Source organism: Polyergus mexicanus, unplaced genomic scaffold, assembly GCF_030449975.1.
Source record: "Polyergus mexicanus isolate NDT 795.1 unplaced genomic scaffold, iyPolMexi1.0 SCAF_4, whole genome shotgun sequence".
In the NCBI taxonomy this organism is placed as follows: Eukaryota; Metazoa; Arthropoda; class Insecta; order Hymenoptera; family Formicidae; genus Polyergus; species Polyergus mexicanus.
Window position 1 is genome coordinate 258,795 of NW_027223324.1, and position 17,053 is coordinate 275,847.

A 17,053-nucleotide genomic window follows, 5' to 3' on the forward strand; every position below is an offset into this window, starting at 1 on the left:
TCCAGGCGCCTAGCCAAGGCTAGGCCTGATACCCGCATTTACAGGCGTACAACGGTGGGTGCGATGGAACCTAACGTGCATGCGCGGAATCTTTATGCGTCATCGACAATCTCGCATACTAATGCGATTATTTTTCTTCTTATCCAGTATGTCGTTAATAATAATTTAATACAAAAGTATCATTTTCTTGCATTATTTAATTTATTTTTAACATATATCATTGTATATGAATAAAATAAATCGTTGTCGCTGTGTGACTAGTTTTTTACATGTTTCAAAATATCTATAATCTAGTGCCATTAATAGGCAATATAATAGGCAGATGTAAGATCAGAAAATATAATGTTATATTTTTTTTATATTATTAAATATTATGAAATAAATTTGTTACAGGATAAATCAAACAGCCTATGTCTACTAACTACTTGTGATCTTCACCAGAGATGGCGTCTAATGTGCCTTATCTTGTGTTATTGAAGAAGCATTCTTATGCTACGCTATATCGGCTACACATGTAATATAATTTTATTATGAGAATTATATACAATGTGTACAGTTATTTTGTACATAGGTTCTTATAAAAAATAAATATAAGATTTCTGGGTAAAATAAGAGCATAAATCCGAGAGCATATTTCAGTTTAAAAAAAAAATCAGTCTTTCGTATTAAGTTATTGTCGCTTAGACATCCAGCTGTTTCATTATATAATGAAAAACCGCGAGAATCGAGAAGCTGAATCCCAATGGAATACAGGTTGCTTTGATCCATGCCCATGCGCTGCAAGTGTTTTAATATCGCATTAATGGATCGTAAATTCAAAAAAAAACGTTGTGTCGCTACAAAATTATTTGTCTAATTAAATGCGAATGTAATGCAGCTTAAAAGTTGAATAATGCATGAAAGAATATATTTTCAAATATACATCTAATGATGCGTAAGCATTCTGCAATTTCAATGTCTACTTTTATGTTTGTATCTACTCAGTCTTTTTGTTCACGCAAACATATGGAGCAATAAAAAATATAAATTATTATTAAACATCATGAGAAATATAACTGTCTACAGAAAAGCGCATAAATATACAATCGGTTATACATGAGATTATTCAATTAATTAATCATTGTTATGATAATTACAATCTGCAAAATTATTGCGCAAACTTTATTAGCATATAGTCTGTAATTAAACATGGTCTAAAATAAAACAACGAAACATAATAATTCTATGGATCTACGGAAAAGTAAGGAAGGGGTGCAAATTAATAATAATATCGCATTAGAAAACATTAGATTACTCGTAAGGATTGTCTGATATAGTGTATTGTTCTGTTGGGAGAGTTCCACTGTTGTAAATTACTACAGGCAGCAGTGGAACATCAGCGCTATCCGTTTTCGTCTGCTCGATTTTGAAGACCACATCTTCACCGCTGACCACCTACGACAAGAATTATTTAAAATGTCAGGAAGAATACGTTTTAGCAAAAGACAAAATATATTTTTAATATAATAATAAGATAATAATAAATTATTAATTAAAAGAATCATTCTTAAAATCATTTCTTTCATACATGAAACAAATTTTGTTACAGATATTATAATCGCATCTCTTTTATTACTTTTCCAAATACTATGTGGTGATCATCTAGCCAAGGTGTTGCTATGGTGGTGATGAAAAATTGGCAACCGTTGGTGTTCTTTCCGGCATTCGCCATGCTGACAAACAACGGTCCGCTATGCTTTACCGCAAAAGCCTCATCGTCAAAATATTTACCGTAAATACTGATGGAGCCAGTACCGTCGCCTTTTTCGACATCGCCACCTTTAATTATATATGATTACAAGCACAATGATAATTTATATATACAGTATTTAAGAAATTTTATTTCTTATATTCATAGGCACAAAAGAGCGTGTAACCTTGTATCATGAATTTCTTTATCACGCGATGAAATTTGGTCCCCTCATACTTTTTTCCTTCTATGCCAGTGGTAGCAAGAGTGATAAAGTTCTTCACCGTATTCGGCGCGATACCGCCAAACAAGCCAATAACAATTCTTCCAACTGGATTATTACCAATCATGATATCAAAGTACACCTGATCGGTGACTTTGAATGTTTCCGCCTGAAAACGAATTAGATTTTTTTTTTTTTTTTAAATTTTTACATGTTTTTTATGCAGATGATATGTAACAATTATCAAAAGTTACTTTACTGAAGAAAAAAGAGGCGTCAATGATAAGCTTGAAAAATCAAATTGACGTATTGAATAATTCAATGAGCGGAAAGATACGATGATGAAAGTGACAGAAGTGATGCAGAATGGAGTCAATTAATTTACGCGTACAATTTGTAGCGCAGTGAATCTAAATTGATGTATATTCGTAGAAGAATTGCTCGCGTGCAAATTTTGATGTGTACATACACGCACACGCTCATCTACCAAGGCGTAACAACCAGAGAAACCTTATAATGTATAAAAGCAACACGTTTGACCTATTATACTGTATCTATTCATTTCTACTACGCGATTTATACATATGTGTATTTCTCAGGCATTAAATTAAACGGATAGCTTGAGATAAAATTTCATCAATTACATATCGATGTAAAATCTTTTTGTATTGTCAGAATCACAAAATATATTTTAAAAATTAATGTTTAATCTGGGCAATAAAAATTCGATACAATCAAACAAATTTCGCGAATATTTGGATTATTTTCTGCATTGAATTTTTTATTTTATGGAAACGCACGCAAGATACAAAGAGATGTCAATATTGAAATATTCTAGGAATGCTTGATCGCATCTGATACAAAATATACAGATACAAAACTATATATAATAAATGATTAGTTTCTATTTTATATTATCGGATGTTCGAGATCATTACTATTAACGGTATCCGAAAAATGCAGTTACGATTAAAAAAGATATAATAAAATCGTTTTAAGAGCACACACAGCAAACGGTACCTTGATGATTGAGGCAGCAGTCACGAGAATAACGATCGTCAACAGGCACTTCATGGTTTTACGATTTCGTTCCAAATCTGCACCGTCCTGAAATAATATGGACGTAGCGCGGTACGGTTTCTTTTATTAATCGGTCGCCGCGGTGTGTTAAGCCGCGATCACAGTTGAGACATGCGAGAACCACATGAAGGAGCCGCGGGTCTGTCCGCGAGTTGCGCCGTCGTCGAGAGAGCTACGTCGGCGTTCTAAATTAAATAAAGTAGCCGTCATCAATAGGTCGATTGCGGTAGGACGAACTCTTGCATCGTGCGATAGCGTCTAGTTTACAGATGATTGTGTCACTAAAAAAACATACGCGATAACATAAATTTAAAGAAATTAAATTTTTACGTTTATTATTTTTTCAAAAATTACTTTGCTTTAGATTTATATTATAGAACCCCATGATTCGTAGAAAAACTTAAAGAAACTGATAAAGATAAGATATTTGTGTAATTATATAGGTAAATGTGTATATTGCAAAATACATGTTTTATATAAATTATTAAATTTTTATTTATTTATTTATTTTTTTTTTTATTTTGACATGTTCGTTTCATGGTTTTGTGAAGAGGCGGGAAAGGTGAGGTTTCTCAGGTGATTTTTATTGATCTATCGCGTTAGATTAAATAAGATTTTTCATTCGAAGGTCAAAGATCTTCGACGCGCGATAATAGTGGTTTCGACAATCTTCGGATCTTTGATCGAGCAATCCCGTTATTCCCGATCACCGATCGTGGCGCGGTATTATAAAAGCTATGTACGTCCTTCTTTCAAAGACAGTTTTCTTGAAGATGAACAACAACGAACTACTACGAACAAAGCGCGCAAAATGGATGACGCTGATGATGATGGCAATCATCGTCTTCGTCACCGATGCGTCTATTCTCAAAAGTCAAACAAGAGGAATCCTGGATCGTGATATCAGTGAAGGCAAGAAGCAGCCAAAGGATCTTGTCGGGGAACGAATCACTTACGACGGGGATCAAGTATGGAGGATTCACAAGGATAACAGTTCCGTGGAGGAATTGGTGCAACGTTACGATGAATATGGTTGTACGTAAAAATTTATGTTTAAACAAAATCTATTATATTGTCGATTTAAAATAGATTTATATTATCGAGGATCGTTGGAAAAACAATAGTGAAATATATTGCTTCTTTTTTTCATATGTAGCATATTCTTTATGGTCTAACAACGTGTCGATAGCTGATATTTTTGTGGAAAGCAATATGGTCGAGAACATAGAATCTTTATTTCGAAGTTATGGAGTAAAATATGAAATTTTGATCGATGATGTAGAGCAAGCGATCAAGGAGGAGAATCCTCCTCTTTCGCCGGAAGCGCAAGAGGAACTCGAAGGACGCAAAGGTTTGAGATTTTTATTATAATTATATTAACTGCGTTTTATAATTTCATTATTGTTATCATACATTATTATCTTATTATATTATTATGAAAAATCATGCTGCGAATACAATTTTATCAATGAAGATAATGACATTTCGAAAGTGATAATGACTTTTTGAATAGTGACGATGATTATATACGTGAAATATTACATAATCTATTATATATGTATTTTTTAATATTTCAAGTAACATTTTTATTAATAGCTTACGCGATCAATTATTTCTGCTTTTATTACTTGCGCTTCGCTATTTGCATTACATTGCTCTTCACCATTTTTCTTCGTTTTTTGATAGTTATTATCACATTAATAATAAATAAAAGCATTAATTGCGTTTCGTTGACACTAATAAAAATTACGAAAGGAGCTATAGTTTTTTTTTCTTTAATCTTGATATTTTCATTGATCCAATTCGTAACTAGCGAAGAAAATTGATAAAAATGAATCGATAATTCTTATTTAAAAATATATTTAAAAATGATACGTTATATATTGCAGTGTGTTTATCGTTAATTTTGGATTAAATTATTTAGAAAGTTAAAATTATTAAAGTTAAAAACTAAGTAATTATGTGTAAGTTGTGAAATAAGTTTCTTTTCCGAGAATTAATTCTATCGACGACATTCCGTTATATTCTAATCACATTTTTAATTGGTTTTAATTAGAATAAATTATACATATATAGTATCTTTAATATTTGAGACATGTATAAAGTGTTGCAAATACTCTTGTAAATCTATTATATATGAGTTTATGTAAATCCAATATTGACGAAATATTTGTTAGTGATTTTAACTGTCGATATATTAACAATTAAACAATCACTCTTACAGATCTACTGTAAAAAGATAATTAATTTTATTATTCTTATCGATATATGTCGTTATCGTGATTTTTGAATTTTTTTCTATCTGATAAATTATTGTGAAAGTCATAAACTTGAAGTGTATATGTCTCAAGAAAATGATAAACATGATAAGTGATTATTATTAGATGACCTTATTGAATTTCTATATTTAATTCTGCCACGAGAGAAAACAATCGGAAACAAATCGAGGTAATCGACCTCGAGCGAATACCACCCGGTAACCCGGTTCCGCTTCAATGCTGATTAACATTAACAGTTATACTTTACTTGTACGCGTGTGCGCAAGGTGTGCGTAAAGCACGAATGTAGTCTTCGCACGTACATATGTTTTGCGGCATTTCGACGTTTTCCTGCGGTCATTTGTATATTCGATCGATTCGATCTCGAGGCCGTTATTCGGGACACAATTTCCGATTGAATCGCAAGAGAATGCTTTATTTGCAAACAGCAGCGTTATTTATTTTCGCGTCGCGAATTAAGTTGTATTAAAAATAAATGCAAGCGCTCGCCAACTATCAGTATCATTCCGTCACCGAAGTAAGGCTTTCAGTCATTTTTTAGCTCGTTACTCTTGGTGGCAGGGAGTCAGAAGTAAATATCCACGTCCTCGTCCTCTTCGTTATCCCGTAGCTAGTGTTTACGGTGGAGGTGGTCCTTGGCATTTTAGGGGTGAGCTTCTCAAGCGCTCATAATCCGCTTCGTCGATTCAGAACGGTGCTTCGAATGCGTTTATGCGAGTATACCAAAAATATTTAATAATATAACAAATAAAAAAAGATACACTTGTTTTATGTATGTGCATACTATATCGAGCTGAATTTGCGAAGCGGTTGTAAAATAAGCGCATGAAAGGGAACGGAACGTGCAATCTCTAAATAATCTTGAAGGTATATGCGCCAGGTCATCGAATGGAATGGACCACGTATCATCGATTGGCTGACATCAATGGTTATTTGGATTATCTTGCGGAAACTTATCCTGATTTTTGCTCGGTTCAGACCATTGGTAATTCCATTGAAGGTCGCCCTCTTAAGGTATTACACACGCGCCTAATTTCGATAATTTACGTTCCGAGAATGATAAAACGTTTAAAGATTATATTATAAATATTTATATAGGTTCTAAGAATCAGCAATGGTAAGCCAAATGCGCCCGCGATTTGGATTGATGGTGGCATTCATGCCCGCGAATGGATATCGCCGGCATCTGTCACGTATATCATCGATTATTTGGTGGAAAACAGTGAAAATCTGGAAACTGATTATTATATCATGCCGGTAATTAATCCCGACGGATATGAATATACCTTCACTGTCGATCGTTTATGGAGGAAGAACAGAAGGAAAAGTGGCTACGCCAGTTGTTCAGGTGTCGATTTAAATCGAAACTTTGGCTATCGTTGGGGTGGCAAAGGAGCAAGCAAGGATATTTGTCGCGATACGTATTCAGGCGCTAAACCATTCTCCGAGCCGGAAACCGATGCCATTCGAAACTTCTTCGAGATTAGCTCAGCAAATTTTAAGGTACGTTAAAATATAATAATTAATTTTCACATTTAATTTGCACAAGTTTTCATTTACTTTGCTTACATTGCACTATTTGTTGCTTTTAAAGGTTACACTAATTTATAATATAAAGATGCTATTTAATATTTTTTTTTTTTTTTAAAGAGCATTATAAGTAAAAACTTTTGCAAAAATTTTTACAAAATTTTTAATTAAAAAAAATATCCAACACGAAAAGATAGTAGAGTTAATAAATTTTCTTCTCAGGCGTATCTGTCGTTTCATTCTTACGGACAATATATACTTTATCCTTGGGGCTATGACAAACGTCTGCCACCGGATTATGTCGATCTTGACAATGTCGGTCGCCAAGCAGCGACGGCCATGAAACAAGCGGGGGGTGCTGCCAGTGTGTATACTGTCGGTAATAGCGCAACAACATTGTATCCAGCTTCTGGTGGATCTGACGATTGGGCGAAGGCTCTGCTTAAGCTCAAATACACGTATACAATCGAATTGAGAGATACTGGAAGATACGGTTTTATTTTACCTGCCCGTTACATTATCCCTACGGCAAAGGAAGCGCTTGCCGCGGTAGAAGTAGTTACGGAGGCTTGCAAAACAGCGTGATTATTAATCGAACTATTAATTGTGGATATAAAATCGATTGGAAAAGTTTAAGTAAGTTCTTATCAGCTGACATGTTATTGCATTTTATAAAGTATTGCGAAAACTTGTAAAAAGATATTTTTTTTTGTTCTTAATATCCGAATTGTGTAATATATCGTTACATTTGCTGTTTTATAATATTTTATTGTACTTTGTAATTAAATAAATAAATTAAATCAATAAATACTTAAATAAATTATTAATTGCAAAAATTTAATTAACAGCTCCATGGAATAAGAAACAGGATTATTAATTTTGTATCTCTTTATTCAATATTTTATATCTGTTATATATATATAATTTTTATTTTATTTTATTTATATTTACATCACAAGTAAGTTTGGGATTAAAACAGTATTTGCATTATGTAAAGTTGTTTATTATATATTTATATATTTATATATTTGTTTTACATAAAAATAAACGATAGATGATTAACATATTTGTTCATGTCGATACAAACGTTGTGTGATTAGCAATCGTTTGTTCAATCCATGCATTGAATTTGGATACCTTGGTATACACAGTCGGTGATGTACCGCATGGTAATATGATCCAAGATGCAATTCCAATGAGCACCGGCTTCTGTCCATAATACGAGACCAGAGGACCGCCAGAGTCACCCTAAACATTTAAAATTAATGTAATTAAGAATTTGAAACATGAAATTTTCATTTTTATAATAGAGTGATCGTTTATTATAAGTTTGCAACTCTCTCTCTCTCTCTCTCCATTCTTACGTTGCATGCAGAGATTCCACCGATTAAAGGTCCAGTGCAGATATTGTTTTCATCAATGAGTGAAGATTCTAATCGAACTTTGACAAATTTGCTGCAAATATCACGATCGATGTACGTCAACTTAACATGTTGAAGTTTATCTGGATCACTTAAAATATTATGTGATACAAATAATCCCCATCCGCAAAGATATGCAATTCCAATTGGCTCGTTTTCTGCTTGAGGCAACTCGATGGCTTGTATTTCCTTTGTAAACTTTAATGGAATCTTAAGTTTGATCAAACCAATGTCATATGAGGTATAATTACTGCAAATTGCAAAGTATCGAAATAATCATAAAATTGTATATTTGTGTATTATATTATATAAATTATTATATAAATATTGTATATAGATATAATATAATATATAGATTATTATATAAATTAAATAATTATGTTTAAATATAAAATTGAATTATTAATGAAAAAATTATGTTATACAGAATCAGTGACAATGTTATTTATATCAGCGAAAAGTCTACAAAATTAACTATGTGCATTATTTAAACGTATTTGAAACGTAGTTTCTCTCTAATCATCATAAACATGTGATAATCACGATAGTATTGCGTTTGTTAATAATTTTGATTATAATGTTTTACTCTAATATATGTATAACTAATTATAAGAGTTATATAAATCTTTGATATAAAATTATGATCTAGATTATGTTTTCATATACAATTATAATTTCATATATTATATATACATGCTTATGTACTAAACAAATATTAATTCAAAAGAGTGCTTGACAAATGATTTGTAATCTTTATTTTTAACATTGTACTTACGATAAATATTTTTCATGTATGAAAATCTGTTCAATTTGGGCTGTTTGTTCGGTGCTTTCGACAATTTGAATGTTGTGTTTTCCAGCTTTGATGACAATAGTGTCAATTCCTATCGAAGAAATTTCCACTAGACAATGTGCGGCGGTTAAGATCCATTGATTATTCAAAATGGATCCTGCGCAGAAATGATATAATATATCGTCTACATTCTGTTGAAGGGAAACTATATACGGATAATTTGCTTTAGGCGCCTCGCTACCCCCGATCATACGGAGCGAAAAGTTTCTGTGTACCTTTCTTTGGAGACGTTGAGGTCTCTCTGAAATTAATATTTACAATTAAGATAATTTTTTCAATACACGAACAAAATCGCGATTACAGTATGCCAAGAAAAGTAAACTTATACAGTAAAACCAGAATAATTTTTAATAATGCAAAATTTTGCTAATTTTCTTAAAATCCATGTAATAATTGCATCAACATTTATTTAATAAATTTGATTTTGTTAGTTAAAATAGACTCACGTATTATTTATTGCCTACTTTTCACACCACATCTAACCAAATCACTTTATACTTTAAATGATATAAGCTGTTAGAAGAAAAAATTTACCCGCAAAAGCCGCTATTAGAAGAATAAGAAACACAATCGCTTTGGAAGACATTTCGTTCTTTGAAATAAGTCCGCCAAATCAACTATATTTTATAGTCGATTTGGTGAGTTTATTCATGTGGTATCAATGATAACGTTGTATCATTTCTCAATTGTTGATTATTTATTTTAATCTATAATCTTAGTCTATAAGATAAGATAGATCTTTATAGACAAGAGTATGACACTATACCTAAAAAACAAAAATTATAGTATTCTAGTATATAATAACAGAATTGAATTGCAGGAGTAATTAATATTACGAAAGATTTTGTGATACATCAATTATTTAATAAATAATTAATCTATAAATTAAAATACTTGTATATATATATATATATATATATATATATATATACATATATATATATATATATACATATTTTTTATTGTAATCTATAATTACTGTTTAATTTATACTTTAAAATGATTTAAAATAGAAAATATACGTGTTGCGTTAAATTTATTTATTTATGCAAGATATTTGATTTACATTGAATAATATACAATAATACGTTATCAATATTCATTGATAAGTTATCAATATAATTGTGTTTAGTTTTTCTCTATTATATTCTGAATCCATGAAATATACTTGGATACTCCAGTGTAGACGGATGGCGCACCAAGAGTACCACATGGAATAATGCCCCAAGATACTATTCCAGTAAGTACCGGCTTCTCTTCAATAATCGAGAACAGAGATCCGCCAGAATCACCCTAAACAATGTAATAGTATTAGAATTTAGTACATTAAATTTTCATACTTATAGTAGAGTGATATTGCCATAATTTTCTATAATTTTATAACTCTTACGCTGCATGCGGAGATTCCACCGGTCAATGGTCCAGTACAAACGTTAGTCTCATGAACAGGAGAAGATCCTGTCAGACGCTTGACAGCTTCGTCACAGACATCGAGATCGATGTAATGCAAATCAACACATTGAAGTTTTTCTGGCATGTCTGGAAGCCAACTTTCCGAGACAGAGCCCCATCCGCAAAGAATTGCATCTTCAGTTGGATTACTTCCAGGTTCTGGCAAATCGATGGGTTGTACTTCTTTTGTGAGCTTCAATGGAGTTTGAAGCTTGACTAAACCAATATCAAATGGGCCAACACCACTGGAAGTTAAAATGATTATTGAAATAAAAATTTAAAATTCTATATTTATTAGTTGCTATATAAAATCTCATAAGCAATTGTGTTTAATAAAATGGCATACAGTATTAGGAAAATAGGCTTAGTATAGAAAAATTAATATATTAATATAGAAAAATTAATATTTGACACGATTGACAGCAATGCTATGTGTCAATAAAAAATCTACAGATTTACTATGTGCATCGCTTCTTATCTGAAAGAAGATTTGTAATTTAATTATAAATGTCAAGTGATAATTGTGATATATCAATATCTAATACTACGTCTTTCTTAGGAATTTCGATTACTACATTTAACATGCGATAAGAACCTGGATTCTATTTAAGAACGTATTATGTCTTAGATTATCAAAAATAAAAACACGCAATTAATTATGTATTTAACAAATACTGATTTGAATAAGAGTTAAATGGGGCTTATTAATACTTATTGTTTAAACATTTTATTTACCCTTGATAATTTTCATGAACGAAAGTCTTCGCAATTTGAGCTGTTTGCTCGGTGTCCTCAGTGATTAGAATGTTGTGCTTTCCAGACTTAACGATGAAAGAATTAACTGCTAAAATGCAGTGTGCTGCGGTTATGACCCACTGACTGTTTATGATCGATCCGGCGCAAAAATGGCTGTCATATTGTTGCAGAGACACAATGAAAGGATAACCATTTTTTGGAGCTTCACTGCCTCCAACCACTTGCGGCAAGAACGGTACTCGAAGACCTAGATGAGGTTTGTCTGAAATTAAAATTAATGATTGTTGAGACAAAATTTGCAAACAAAATCAATGACAGTATGTTAAAAAAAATTTTGTGCGATGAAGTTGAAATAATTTATAACAATATAATGCGGGGCTAAATTTTATTATTTTCTTCATAGAATTATAAGATGATTTAAGTGATATTTGTTTTAAACATTTAATTTTATTAAAAAAAAACAGAAGTTGTATATTATTCTGTTGCCAACATTTTAAATAATCAGTTAATTTAATTAATTTATACTTGTTACTTATTATTTATGTATAATGTATACTGACGAAGTACTGCCGGACCAGCGAAAGCCACCGTTAGGAGAGCAAAAAACACAATTGCTTTAGGAGACATCTTGTCGATTGATGCCAATTCAGCGAAGTGGTTGCATTTTATGCTCATTTTGCTGAGTAGCTCTGTACGATAATAACTCTGCATTGATAATCCATTGTAATCTATGCAAATCCACGTAATCTGTTTAAGATAAGAAATATTTTACTGCACATTTTCCCAATATTTGATGGATGATGTTGATTTAATCATTAAATGTTATCTCAAAGTTAATTTAGACAAAGTATCACGCTATTTCTTTTGTTCATTACATGTTTCAATTTAATAACATTACTTGTGTTTGCGATAGAAAAAGAATGTTCTTTATAATGTCGAAGGTTCTAATACACATGTTGCTCTCTTAGAAACATAAGCTATACTTTTATGAAGAAACTGTATTATACTTATTTTTATTTTTATTATGTTAACATTTTCTAAAGTTTTCTTTTAATCAGTTAATCTAATTAACTTTCTTTCAAAAAGAACAATTAAATTATTATTAAATGACACAAAAAAATCTTAAAAATAATAAAAAAATAAACGTAGGAAGGATAATTTTGAAGAATTAATTTTGTAAGGTATATTTATTTTAATCATCTTAATATTTATTAATAGCTTTGAACAGATTACATTTAACAAGAAACAAGAGTATAACAATTATTGACAATATTATTAAAAAATTTAATCTTTTTTTGTTGATTATTTGTTTCAAAGTTGTTTAAATCTCCGTCTATCATGCAAGTCATGCATCAGATCTGCTATGGATAATAACAATAAAACATTCTTTCAGTTCCAATAAATTACGCTAAATCAATTTTAATCATGATGGATCATCCAGCGGTTCAATATCTCGCTATCGTTATCTAATTATGATCATTATCTCTCAATGCGGTAAACATAGAAAGCATGCGAAAAGTCAATAATCTCATTTAAGATAGTGTATATTGATTTATTTATCGAGATTGATAAAAATGAATTTCCTGGTTTTGAAATTTCGATAAAATACATATTAATAAAAATTAAAAATATAATCGTAGAAGGGATGTGTGCATAAAAATCCGATAAATCTTTTGTATAAATTATTTGTATATCGTCAGTTTAATATTTACTTTCAACGTGGTACTGTATGCGCAGTGAGTAGAATTTTCAATTCTAGAATATCATAAAAATATGTAGTATAAAGTATTATTTAAGTAATAATAATAAAAAAATTCAGATTTTTTTTGATAACCAATAAAAGTGAGCTAAAGATTATATTATTTTTCAATAATATCGAAAGCTTAAGCCAACGCAATAGGCAAATATGTATAACGGAAAATTAATATGAGATGTTATATCTAAGATGATAGGCATAGGAATACAGACGGTTAGAAATATGGACATTTTTTTGGTAGAAAAAGATTACGTGGAAAATTTATATTTACAATTAATTTTTTTGCGTTGTTTTAATATTGCAAATATAAACTTTGTAATGTGAAGAAAGTTTTCATATTCTATTCTATTAAGGAAATAGAATTTGTCATTTTTGCGTTCTATTTTTTACCAGTTTAATATTTTATAACATGCAACAATATTCTATTGCGTTATAAATTGCGTTATGAAGACAAATATTAAAATTATTTGTATATTATATAAATCTAATGAGTTAATTTGATTTTTTTTGTTAAAAAGCAATAATAACACAATTTATTTATTGTGCTTTTTTCCATTTATTTTGATATGCTGTTATTTCGAGAGAAATAAGAATTTGTTGTTGAGCGAAAATTATGTTTGACAGATCGAATATTGAAAAAGTTAACAGTGAATAAGCAATTTTATTAGTTTGTTGCAAATTTAATAAAAATTTCTTTGAGTTTATGTTGAAAGACTGTCAATCAGAAAAATTGCGTACTTGGACAGTTTTTTTAATATCAAGTAAATAGGATCAAGTCTGCTTACAGTATATTGCTTTTATCGATAGAGGCACGTAGTTTCATATCAAACTTTAAATTTCATTAAATTTTAAGCTATCTATTAATAAGAGTTTTATTTAAAAAAATGTATAAAAATCATAGTATTATAAAATTTATTTATTTTTGATATTTTTATTTATTTTTGATATTTTCTGTACATTACATAAAATATATAGCATCATTATTGTCAGTATTTATCGGAAAATTTTAATTATTAACTGTTTTTCTTATTGACAAATTAAAAATTTGGTTGTTTTAATTCGTATGAAAATGGCTCACACAATAATGTCTTAAGTAATACAATTCTCACAAGCATATTGATCGCATAGAAAAGACGAAAGATATTTAATATAAATAATCAGACATTCGGTTTGACCATGTCAAGCCAAATAGTCATTTTAATCCAATCAACGTAGGAAGCCACGCGGGTGTATACGGAAGGAACGTGGTTCACACCGCACGGCAGAACACCCCATGAAACGATACCAATTTGGATAGGAGTGTTGTTTTCGAATTGGACCAGTGGACCACCAGAGTCACCCTATAAAAAACAAAAAAAAATTGCACAAACGATTCAAATATTTAATTTTTCAATTTTCTTTTTTATTATTACTAAACACACACATATAATTAAGAATAGAAGTTACAAATTATTATTTCATTTATAAAACTATTTTATACAACTTTTATAAGTAAAGACAATTTAGAAATCACTTTATGCCGCTTTGTGGAATGGATTGACGAAACAATTTGTTAAATAGATAACATTAACGTTAATAATGCAAAATCGTAAAATAATATTTTTTAATATGGTAATTTGATTAATTGTAAAAGAAAAGGAAAGAGAAAGAAAAAAGTTTTAATTTAACTTACAGAGCAGGCTGACACTTCTCCAACAGAATCAGTGCATATTTGTGAATCATAGAGTTCTGGTTTTTTGCCTATGATGTTATTCGGGAATTTGTTCAGACAAGATAGATTGTCCAACAGAGGAACAGTAACCTTTTGAAGAGCATCAGGAAGTACCGGGCGCAAGTTTTTTGAAATAGAGCCCCATCCAGAGAGCACAGCATTTCCAGTTCGTATCTCGTTCTGCTGAGGTAGAAAGACAGCGGACACTCTCTCGTTAAAGATAAGGGGAGTTTTCAGTTTCAGGATAGCGATATCATACGGAGCAACACCTCTGAAAGAACGCAGTATGATTCACAATCAGTTAAAGTATTGCGATAGTATCGTGATTTTACATTTCAGACATGTTTATTACATTATCAGTTAAGAAAACACGGATATTGATTGCAAGAAATTTATAAGAAAGATGATACATTATCGCATGACATGGATTATGAATTGCAAAATAGTTGCGATAAGTACTTAATTTTAAATTTTTTTAATGAGTTTAACTGTTTTTCATATTTGCTACATTAAAATTGTTTTTAAATGAAATGTAATATTTTAAATATAATTGACATTTGATTGCGGTAAATAATATTGCATTAATAAAATAATTTAATAGAGAGCCAATGAATTAATTTATAATTATAATTTTAAATAATGCGAGATTAATCTTGTATTTTGATAAGATTTTTTATAAATAATTATATTGAGATAACCTAATCTTTGTTATCCTAAACATCTTATCATATAAATGAATCGCTATTAATAATGTATTTATTATTTCTTTAGATAAGTATTTTAAGTGTTTTTAAAGTCTCTGAATATGTATTACTTTGCAAAAATTATATAATATTAATACTTTTTAATAATATTTTTTTCAATAATATAAATTCTAATTGTAAGATGGTCCTCCATTAAATTAAATTCAATTAGGTAGGTAGAAATTATGGAGTCTATTTTTATGGTATCTATTTTTGACTAAACAATATGGAAACGTACCCCGGATAATCTTCGTAAACGAAGGCCTTTTCAACTGCAACTTCTTGTTGAGTGTCTTCGTTTTTAGAAATGTGATGCTTGCCAGCTAAGACTTTAAGCTTGCCATACTTTAAAACACAGTGTGCGGCGGTCAAAACGTAACTCTCATTCAAAATTGAACCACCGCAAGCATGTTTCAGTGGAATGACAGGTGGTATACCCCAACGAATAGACACTTGATAAGGAAATTCGCCGGGTGTGGCATCTTCACCGTCGGTGATCTTAGGTTTCAGACCAAAGGGGGTGGCCAGACATGCTATGGAAAATTTTAAAGAAAACTTCTAATAATAATATCTGAATGTGAGAACGATACTTTCCCAAAACTTAAACATTTTTTTTTTTTTTTTTTTTTTGGGTATTTCAATCATTTTTTTTTATAGTGTTATTTTTATTTCAAAATATAATATTATTTTAGAGATAAATCCTCCGTATGAAAACACAGTGTTTTCTATAAATATCTATTTTATAATTACTTACAAAACTTGTTTTAAAATATTCTGTTGTTATATATTGTGTATATACTTGTTTTATATATTGTGTTAAATATTTTTAAATTAAATATAGTTTGCATGTATTTGATAACTTTAGAAAAAAATATTTGCGATATTTATGCCATTTGATATATTGGGATTTACATTTTTAGAAGCTATAAAATGTTTAGCGCTTTATTTTAGCTTTAATTTAATGTAAATATTACAAGTAATATATCGCAAAAAGTGCTTAAATACTTACCCTGAAAAACCAGAATGGCAGCTAAAAGGCACTGAATCAGCATTATGCCGGTCGGTATACTAGTTGAATAAATGGCAATTGGCCGAATAAGCAATTTATATACTACGAAGTTTATATACTACGAAATAACGCAATATCACGCGCGATAAGACACAAATACGTATGTATTTTCGATTCATCTTGATAAGACACTTTTTTGAGTGTATAGATAACGTGCACTGACTATAGCCTTACCCCATTAATCTGTTTCTTATATATAAAAAATAAACATTAATCTTATTATCTATCTTTTTAATCAAACAAATCACCATTAATTTATTTCATCGTATATACATATTGTAAAATAAAAATTTATTTCCGTATTTATATTATAGTCGCATATTAGAATCACTTTCATTTATTGTGTATGTATTATGTTCCTTATAATATAAGATATGCTAATTGAAATAACAAATATTAAAATAACTAAATATGTTGTTTAAATGAATAAAATAAAGCCATATTTATTTTA

At 30.0% G+C, this 17,053-nt stretch overlaps 4 protein-coding genes across 6 annotated transcripts; 1 reads left to right on the top strand and 3 right to left on the bottom strand.

The window, feature by feature from the left end:
• Nucleotides 1-1,147: 1,147 nt before the first annotated feature.
• LOC138932432 (peptidyl-prolyl cis-trans isomerase B) lies at nucleotides 1,148-3,212 on the bottom strand. The gene is made up of 4 exons (XM_070294292.1): nucleotides 2,973-3,212; nucleotides 1,917-2,121; nucleotides 1,616-1,818; nucleotides 1,148-1,434 (listed from the first exon to the last, which is right to left on the bottom strand). Exons 1-4 carry the CDS (start codon nucleotides 3,024-3,026, stop codon nucleotides 1,291-1,293), a joined length of 606 nt encoding a protein of 201 aa, XP_070150393.1. The 5' UTR covers nucleotides 3,027-3,212; the 3' UTR covers nucleotides 1,148-1,290.
• Nucleotides 3,213-3,248: 36 nt separating this feature from the next.
• Nucleotides 3,249-7,625, top strand: LOC138932431 (carboxypeptidase B). Of its 3 annotated transcripts, XM_070294290.1 has the most exons (7): nucleotides 3,249-3,258; nucleotides 3,791-4,067; nucleotides 4,189-4,383; nucleotides 5,853-5,960; nucleotides 6,192-6,325; nucleotides 6,410-6,814; nucleotides 7,064-7,625. In XM_070294290.1, the coding sequence occupies exons 2-7, from the start codon at nucleotides 3,806-3,808 to the stop codon at nucleotides 7,424-7,426; spliced, it is 1,467 nt and encodes a 488-aa protein (XP_070150391.1). In that variant the 5' UTR covers nucleotides 3,249-3,258; nucleotides 3,791-3,805; the 3' UTR covers nucleotides 7,427-7,625. The 3 variants fall into 3 exon arrangements, with proteins under 3 accessions (XP_070150391.1, XP_070150390.1, XP_070150392.1); XM_070294289.1 differs by lacking the exon at nucleotides 3,249-3,258 and having other exon boundaries at nucleotides 3,755-4,067; XM_070294291.1 differs by lacking the exons at nucleotides 3,249-3,258; nucleotides 5,853-5,960 and having other exon boundaries at nucleotides 3,755-4,067; nucleotides 7,064-7,624.
• A 287-nt stretch (nucleotides 7,626-7,912) lies between these two features.
• On the bottom strand, nucleotides 7,913-9,701 carry LOC138932637 (chymotrypsinogen B). Its single transcript, XM_070294664.1, has 4 exons — nucleotides 9,650-9,701; nucleotides 9,038-9,356; nucleotides 8,206-8,512; nucleotides 7,913-8,089 (listed from the first exon to the last, which is right to left on the bottom strand). Exons 1-4 carry the CDS (start codon nucleotides 9,699-9,701, stop codon nucleotides 7,913-7,915), a joined length of 855 nt encoding a protein of 284 aa, XP_070150765.1.
• Nucleotides 9,702-10,243: 542 nt separating this feature from the next.
• On the bottom strand, nucleotides 10,244-16,627 carry LOC138932638 (transmembrane protease serine 9-like). The gene is made up of 8 exons (XM_070294665.1): nucleotides 16,543-16,627; nucleotides 15,772-16,066; nucleotides 14,752-15,061; nucleotides 14,243-14,419; nucleotides 11,884-12,070; nucleotides 11,303-11,585; nucleotides 10,506-10,812; nucleotides 10,244-10,408 (listed from the first exon to the last, which is right to left on the bottom strand). Exons 1-8 carry the CDS (start codon nucleotides 16,583-16,585, stop codon nucleotides 10,244-10,246), a joined length of 1,767 nt encoding a protein of 588 aa, XP_070150766.1. The 5' UTR covers nucleotides 16,586-16,627.
• Nucleotides 16,628-17,053: the final 426 nt, after the last annotated feature.

Bases quoted from the DNA above. Each gene is read 5' to 3' on its own strand.
- LOC138932432 (XM_070294292.1), bottom strand. From the start codon at position 3,026: ATGAAGTGCCTGTTGACGATCGTTATTCTCGTGACTGCTGCCTCAATC. The intron at 2,122-2,972 runs GTACCGTTTGCT...ATTCGTTTTCAG, and splicing joins CTGCTGCCTCAATCATCAAG to GCGGAAACATTCAAAGTCAC. The intron at 1,435-1,615 runs GTAATAAAAGAG...TTCTTGTCGTAG, and splicing joins ACCACATAGTATTTGGAAAA to GTGGTCAGCGGTGAAGATGT.
- LOC138932431 (XM_070294289.1), top strand. From the start codon at position 3,770: ATGTACGTCCTTCTTTCAAAGACAGTTTTCTTGAAGATGAACAACAAC. The intron at 4,068-4,188 runs GTACGTAAAAAT...TTTCATATGTAG, and splicing joins ACGTTACGATGAATATGGTT to CATATTCTTTATGGTCTAAC. The intron at 4,384-5,852 runs GTTTGAGATTTT...GTCATTTTTTAG, and splicing joins GGAACTCGAAGGACGCAAAG to CTCGTTACTCTTGGTGGCAG.
- LOC138932637 (XM_070294664.1), bottom strand. From the start codon at position 9,701: ATGTCTTCCAAAGCGATTGTGTTTCTTATTCTTCTAATAGCGGCTTTT. The intron at 9,357-9,649 runs GTAAATTTTTTC...TATTAATTTCAG, and splicing joins TCTAATAGCGGCTTTTGCGG to AGAGACCTCAACGTCTCCAA. The intron at 8,513-9,037 runs GTAAGTACAATG...TGCAATTTGCAG, and splicing joins ATACATGAAAAATATTTATC to TAATTATACCTCATATGACA.
- LOC138932638 (XM_070294665.1), bottom strand. From the start codon at position 16,585: ATGCTGATTCAGTGCCTTTTAGCTGCCATTCTGGTTTTTCAGG. The intron at 16,067-16,542 runs GTAAGTATTTAA...AATTTTCCATAG, and splicing joins TGCCATTCTGGTTTTTCAGG to CATGTCTGGCCACCCCCTTT. The intron at 14,420-14,751 runs GTAAGTTAAATT...TGTTTTTTATAG, and splicing joins GAGAAGTGTCAGCCTGCTCT to GGTGACTCTGGTGGTCCACT.